Source organism: Oncorhynchus gorbuscha, linkage group LG07 (assembly GCF_021184085.1).
Source record: "Oncorhynchus gorbuscha isolate QuinsamMale2020 ecotype Even-year linkage group LG07, OgorEven_v1.0, whole genome shotgun sequence".
NCBI lineage: Eukaryota > Metazoa > Chordata > Actinopteri > Salmoniformes > Salmonidae > Oncorhynchus > Oncorhynchus gorbuscha.
The window spans coordinates 63,608,239-63,615,953 of NC_060179.1; the positions used below are offsets into that span (position 1 = coordinate 63,608,239).

Here is a 7,715-nt window from a genome sequence, read left to right on the forward strand (position 1 = left end):
GACACTGTGTTAACTAACCTCCAGATGAGCTTCAATGCCATACAACACTCATTCCGTGGCCTCAAACTGCTCTAAAATTCAAGTAAAATGAAATGCATGCTCTTCAACCGATCACTGCCCGCCCGTCCAGCATCACTACTCTGAACGGTTGACTTGTGGACAACTACAAATACCTGGGTGTCTGGCTAGACTGTAAACTCTCCTTCCAGACTCACATTAAGAATCTCCAATCCAAAATTAAATCTAGAATCTGCTTCCTATTTCACAACAAAGCATCCTTCACTCATGCTGCCAAACATACCCTCGTAAAACTGACCATCCTACCGATCCTTGACTTTGGCACTATCATCTATAAAATAGTCTCCAACACTCTACTCAACAAATTGGATGCAGTCTAATCACAGTGCCATCCGTTTTGTCACTAAAGCCCCAAAGAGCACCCACCACTGCGACCTGTACGCTCGCATTGGCTGGCCATCGCTTCATACTCATCGCCAAACCCACTGGCTCCAGGTCATCTACATGTCTCTGCTAAATAAAGCCCCGCCTCATCTCAGCTCACTGGTCACTATAGCAGCACCTGCCTGTAGCACCCGCTCCAGCAGGTATAGCTCACTGGTCACCCCCAAAGCCAATTCCTCCTTTGGCTGCCTTTCCTTCCAGTTCTCTGCTGCCAATGACTGGAACAAACTCCAAAAATCACTGAAGCTGGAGACCCATATCTCCCTCACTAGCTTTAAGCACCAGCTGTCATAGCAGCTAACAGATCACTGCACCTGTACATAGCCCATCCAACTACCTCATCCCCATACTGTATTTATTTATCTGGCTCCTTTGCACCCCAGTATCTCTACTTGCACATCTACCAGTCCAGTGTGTAATTGCTATATTGTAATTACTTCGCCACCATTGCCTTACCTCCCTTATCTTACCTCATTTGCACTCACTGTATATAGATTTATTTTTTCCACTGTATGTTTACTGTATTTGTTTATCCCATGTGTAACTCTGTTGTATGTGTCAAACTGCTGTGCTTTATCTTGGCCAGGTCACAGTTGTAAATGAGAACTTGTTCTCAACTAGCCTACCTGGTTAAATAAATAAAAAATAAACAAGGAATGTATGGTCAGTTATACACAGGGATTAACATTAAGGTGTGAAAGGCCATTAGTATTTTATGATTGCCTGAAGATTATGGTGAGTTGAATAAGCTAAGGAGACCACTTGCAGAGAACTATCAGGACCTGTTGTAGTTGCCTCAATAAGTTTACATAGAAACCAGGCAGACACTGAGGCAGGATGTTAGTGATCGCTCTTTATTTGGACTAATACAATAAATACTGGGAAAAACAAACTAAAAAAAAGGAGCACTGTCAATTCCCTCCTTTTTACTGCAGCCAATCACCATGCTCAAATTAAAGCCACCCGACTCTTCATAGACCTCATTAGTAGTCTCAGACGTCAGTCTGTTGCATTCTGCGATTGGACCTCTGATCTTGAAGGGCCTTCAGGGGTCAGCAAAGGTCATGGGAGTCAAAAACAGCCGAAGGTAGAAAGTTGACTTGTAACCACAGATCTAGGATCAGATTATCCTGCCTACAGTCCAAACATGAACCATTAGGCAGACAGTAAAATATATGTTCCTGGGCCAGTGGTTCGAGGTAAATTCTACCTACTCCTCAACAACAAGGCCGTTCTTCAGGTCAATGATTCCACACCCAACGGCACTTGCATTCTGACATCACAAACAAAATGGAAGCTTGGACAAACTACTACTTTTTCAGCGAGACAGTGAATCGGATCGTATTCAGTGGGCACGAAATGGGAGAAAATGTTTCGGGAACAGGAAGGTACGAGCTGAATTCATCCAATAAAGAACCCTCATTTTAGTTTGCAAAGCCTTTTACTCCATTGTGCCCTACTGAACACCATCATAACAGTATTTGGGTAGTGCCATTACAAGTGATGTTTCATTGCTCGATTTCCTTTCAAACAAGTGCCAAAGCGTTTTGAAGCATTGCATGTGGACAGCAGTAATATTCAAAATATTTAAAACATTAGTCTTATGTAACAACATTTCAGGAACGTTAGAACATTTTGAAGGAACATTGAAGGAAATGAAAAACAAGGTTAATTGTATGATTAGCAATCCATTGTAGCCAGTTACATAGAACAGCATACATTTAAAACAGCAGCAATTTAAATTACTTTGTCAAAGAAGCCAAGATCATAGAAATGTGACCTGTAGATATCCAATCTCTCCTCTTAAAAAGGTGTACTCACACAAGGCAACACACCCAGATCTAAACCCAGAAGAATACTGTTGTTTTCAAAAAGTATTTCAGTTCTTAAATGGAAAGACCGATACAGGGAGTCTTATTTCCAGTAACCAGCTGAATAGTTAAAAAGTTAACTTGATCAAATATGGTGTCAGTCAGATACTTTCAGCCATTTTCCTGCGTGTTGCTACAGTAACCCCTTTAGTTCTCGTTGGGAAGTTAATGCATTTCTCTGTGTGAACCTACCTTAAGATCAGTGTAACACTACAGTCACTGCAAACAACTTTGAAATCAACAAAAATAGGGATCAGAACTTATGACCAATGCTGGTAAACAAACCCTTTTATACAAAACAACCCCAAACACAGACAACCATGTAACAATGGTTTCCTCCTAAGCCAATGTCACTTGGTAACAGGTACAGAGCTTGAACAGGTGAGACAGGAGGCTATGTACACGTGGAATAGGCTGCATCATTAGGGCACTGCTAAGGTTTGGCATGAGATAAAACATGCATGTGCATAGGTAGAGGGTCCAAGTCCACACAACACACCTTCATTACCAAGTTCACGAAACACCCTTTAGCAGACTGGTGGGTTGAGCAGTATCATAACAGCTAGGTAGGTTATCTAGGGCTAGGCTACAATCAGTTGGCAACACAGCCAGGCTCACATGCTAGGCTAGCTATAGGGTTGAGCCAGCACATTTCCAGTTGTAGCAGGATTGATTACCAGTACAGAGTTGCGCATCTAACTTTATTCTAACACTCCAAACATGATAAAGAGACAAGATTTAAAAAAAAAATACAAATAAAAGAGAGCGAGGACCTTATTGGTAGAGCACAAACATACAGCACGTTGTTTGTTCCCATGGGAACATACCCTGTGGCAGCGAGATACGAGCTTTGATAGGTTGGGGGTTGCGTCCATTATATGTATTGCCCAATGGGCTTTAGGTTTGGGGATAGGAGAACTTGGTGCTATTGGGGGAGAGGGCTGGGACTGGTCTAACCCTCCCGGGCACTGATGCGTGGCTCGGCCAATGAGCTATGGATGATGCTACTAATTGACTCCACCCCCTCGCCTTCTAGGAAGCTGCGGTGGTCTCCCTCGATGACGTGGACCGACACCTTACCATCACACACCTGAAGAGGAACAAAGCCTGTTATTATAGCAGTGTGTGCGCGTGTGCCTGTTCATGCTTGTTAGTGTATACCCACCTCGCTCAGTTTGTAGTCAGCCCCCAGGTTGTCTCCGTAGTCGCTGCTGGCCTTGGCGCGGAGCAGGGTGACGTTGCCGTGGTATTTGGTTGTAGGAACGTAGCCGTCGGCAGCCTTGAGTTTGTAGTAGAAGGTGGCGGCAGCGAATCGCAGGGACTCTTTGCTGACGTTCTTATGGCTGGAGGTGATGAGGTCCACCGCCATGTTGACACGGGCCTTCAGATCAGACAGAGGGAGGAGGGTCTCCAACAACTAGACAGAGAGAGCGAGGAGAGGTAAAAAAGAGGCAGAACAAGACATGTAAGAATTATACATTGAACCAGACTCAAGTATAATGTTAGTTTAATATTATGCCATAGCCAGTGAGTACAGTATGAGTAGAGGCCATTATCTGCGGTTGTAAAGTGTTGTACCTTGTTGTACTCTATGCCAGTGAACTGCTGGATGAAAGCACACAGCGCTTCAGTCTCTGCCTCAGACTCTTTACCAGGGGTCAGCTTGGATTTGTAGCTCTGAAAGGCAAATAGAAACATCAGGTTAACGCTACACATGACCCTATGGTTAGTTCTGAGTTTATAAGTTGACCGACTCTTTTCAAGTGGAGTTCACTGTGAAGGAACTGAGTACGAGGATGTATGTATGTGTCAGAGTACCCAGCGTAACCTCTCACCTGTGTGTGTGTGTGTGTGTGTGTGTCAGTATGTACAGACAATGCATATCACCGGTGTGTGTGAGTATCAATACGCTTAAAGTCTCACCTGTGTGTGTGTGTGAGAGAGTATCAATACATAAGGTCTCACTTGTGTGTGTGTGTGTGTGTGTCAGTATGTACAGACAATGCGTATCACCGGTGTGTGTGTGTATCAATACGCTTAAGGTCTCACCTGTGTGTAAGCGGCGACGTAGGAGTGTGATCCGTCGAAGAGGAAGAGGTAGTCTACGGTTCTACCCTGGGCCTGTAGCTGAGAACACATCTCAAACGCCACGCAGGCCCCAAAGGAGTAGCCGGCAATCCGGTACGGACCCTCCGATTGCACCTACACAAATAAAACATAAGCACAGACCGTCATTTATAAAATCACTGTAATTATCTATCATGTGTGTAAATGTATAAATACTAATTAAGTTGTATCTTTTTTACCTGACGTATACACTCCACATAGTATGTAGCCAGAGACTGTATACTGTCCAAAGGAGCAGCTAGAGAGAGGGGGGCGATAGTTTGTCATTAAGATCAAGTTTACAACTTTCGAGAGAGAGAAAATCAGTGCGATTGCGATCGAGAGAGAGAATCAGTGCGATTGCGATCGAGAGAGAGAATCAGTGCGATTGCGATCGAGAGAGAGAATCAGTGCGATTGCGATCGAGAGAGAGAGAATCAGTGCGATTGCGATCGAGAGAGAGAGAGAGAATCAGTGCGATTGCGATTGAGAGAGAGAATCAGTGCGATTGCGATTGCGATCGAGAGAGAGAGAGAATCAGTGTGATTGCGAGAGAATCAGTGTGATTGCGAGAGAGAGAGAGAGAATCAGTGTGATTGCGAGAGAGAGAGAGAGAGAGAGAGAGAATCAGTGTGATTGCGAGAGAGAGAGAGAGAGAGAGAGAGAGAGAATCAGTGTGATTGCGAGAGAGAGAGAGAATCAGAGAGAGAGAGAGAGAGAGAGAATCAGTGTGATTGCGAGAGAGAGAGAGAGAGAGAATCAGAGAGAGAGAGAGAATCAGTGTGATTGCGAGAGAGAGAGAATCAGTGTGAGAGAGAGAGAGAATCAGTGTGATTGAGAGAGAGAGAGAATCAGTGTGAGAGAGAGAGAGAATCAGTGTGATTGAGAGAGAGAGAGAGAGAATCAGTGTGATTGAGAGAGAGAGAGAGAGAGAATCAGTGTGATTGCGAGAGAGAGAGAGAGAATCAGTGTGATTGCGAGAGAGAGAGAGAGAGAGAGAGAGAGAGAGAGAATCAGTGTGATTGAGAGAGAGAGAGAGAGAGAGAATCAGTGTGATTGCGAGAGAGAGAGAGAGAGAATCAGTGTGATTGCGAGAGAGAGAGAGAGAATCAGTGTGATTGCGAGAGAGAGAGAGAGAGAATCAGTGTGATTGCGAGAGAGAGAGAGAATCAGTGTGATTGAGAGAGAGAGAGAGAGAGAGAGAGAATCAGTGTGATTGAGAGAGAGAGAGAGAGAGAATCAGTGTGATTGAGAGAGAGAGAGAGAGAGAGAGAATCAGTGTGATTGAGAGAGAGAGAGAGAGAGAGATCAGTGTGATTGAGAGAGAGAGAGAGAGAATCAGTGTGATTGAGAGAGAGAATCAGTGTGATTGAGAGAGAGAGAGAGAGAGAGAGAATCAGTGTGATTGAGAGAGAGAGAGAGAGAGAATCAGTGTGATTTGAGAGAGAGAGAGAGAATCAGTGTGATTGAGAGAGAGAGAGAGAGAATCAGTGTGATTGAGAGAGAGAGAGAGAATCAGTGTGATTGAGAGAGAGAGAGAGAGAGAGAGAGAGAGAGAATCAGTGTGATTGAGAGAGAGAGAGAGAGAGAGAATCAGTGTGATTGCGAGAGAGAGAGAGAGAGAGAGAGAGAGAGAATCAGTGTGATTGAGAGAGAGAGAGAGAGAGAGAATCAGTGTGATTGAGAGAGAGAGAGAGAGAGAGAGAATCAGTGTGAGAGAGAGAGAGAGAGAGAATCAGTGTGATTGCGAGAGAGAGAGAGAGAATCAGTGTGATTGAGAGAGAGAGAGAGAGAGAGAATCAGTGTGATTGAGAGAGAGAGAGAATCAGTGTGATTGAGAGAGAGAGAGAGAGAATCAGTGTGATTGAGAGAGAGAGAGAGAAGAGAGAGAGAGAGAGAGAGAATCAGTGTGATTGAGAGAGAGAGAGAGAGAGAGAGAGAGAGAGAGAATCAGTGTGATTGAGAGAGAGAGAGAGAGAGAGAGAGAATCAGTGTGATTGAGAGAGAGAGAGAGAATCAGTGTGATTGAGAGAGAGAGAGAATCAGTGTGATGAGAGAGAGAGAGAGAGAGAGAGAGAGAGAGAGAATCAGTGTGATTGAGAGAGAGAGAGAGAGAATCAGTGTGATTGAGAGAGAGAGAGAGAGAATCAGTGTGATTGAGAGAGAGAGAGAGAGAATCAGTGTGATTGAGAGAGAGAGAGAGAATCAGAGAGAGAATCAGTGTGATTGCGAAGAGAGAGAGAGAGAATCAGTGTGATTGAGAGAGAGAATCAGTGTGATTGAGAGAGAGAGAGAGAATCAGTGTGATTGAGAGAGAGAGAGAGAGAGAGAGAGAATCAGTGTGATTGAGAGAGAGAGAGAGAGAATCAGTGTGATTGAGAGAGAGAGAGAGAGAGAGAGAGAGAATCAGTGTGATTGAGAGAGAGAGAGAGAGAATCAGTGTGATTGAGAGAGAGAGAGAGAGAATCAGTGTGATTGATTGAGAGAGAGAGAGAGAGAATCAGTGTGAGAGAGAGAGAGAATCAGTGTGAGAGAGAGAGAGAGAGAATCAGTGTGATTGAGAGAGAGAGAGAGAGAGAGAATCAGTGTGATTGAGAGAGAGAGAGAGAATCAGTGTGATTGAGAGAATCAGAGAGAGAGAGAGAGAGAGAGAGAATCAGTGTGATTGAGAGAGAGAGAGAGAGAGAGAATCAGTGTGATTGAGAGAGAGAGAGAGAGAGAATCAGTGTGATTGAGAGAGAGAGAGAGAGAATCAGTGTGATTGAGAGAGAGAGAGAGAGAATCAGTGTGATTGAGAGAGAGAGACAGTGAGAGAGAGAGAGAATCAGTGTGATTGAGAGAGAGAGAGAGAGAATCAGTGTGATTGAGAGAGAGAGAGAGAGAATCAGTGTGAGAGAGAGAGAGAATCAGTGTGAGAGAGAGAGAGAGAGAATCAGTGTGATTGAGAGAGAGAGAGAGAGAATCAGTGTGATTGAGAGAGAGAGAGAGAGAGAATCAGTGTGATTGAGAGAGAGAGAGAGAGAGAATCAGTGTGATTGAGAGAGAGAGAGAGAATCAGTGTGATTGAGAGAGAGAGAGAGAGAGAGAATCAGTGTGATTGAGAGAGAGAGAATCAGTGTGAGAGAGAGAGAGAGAATCAGTGTGATGAGAGAGAGAGAGAGAGAGAGAGAGAGAGAGAGAGAATCAGTGTGATTGAGAGAGAGAGAGAGAGAGAGAGAGAGAGAGAGAATCAGTGTGATTGAGAGAGAGAGAGAGAGAGAGAATCAGTGTGATTGA

At 44.3% G+C, this 7,715-nt stretch overlaps 1 protein-coding gene across 1 annotated transcript in view; it reads right to left on the reverse strand.

The window, feature by feature from the left end:
* Positions 1 to 1,300: 1,300 nt before the first annotated feature.
* The window catches only part of LOC124040220 (fatty acid synthase-like), a 42,759-nt gene continuing 36,344 nt past the window's right edge, over positions 1,301 to 7,715 (reverse strand). Inside the window, 5 exon segments of the mRNA XM_046357184.1 lie at positions 1,301 to 3,423; positions 3,499 to 3,750; positions 3,912 to 4,010; positions 4,383 to 4,535; positions 4,640 to 4,698. Coding sequence (XP_046213140.1) covers positions 3,286 to 3,423; positions 3,499 to 3,750; positions 3,912 to 4,010; positions 4,383 to 4,535; positions 4,640 to 4,698 — 701 coding nt within the window. The 3' untranslated portion in view covers positions 1,301 to 3,285.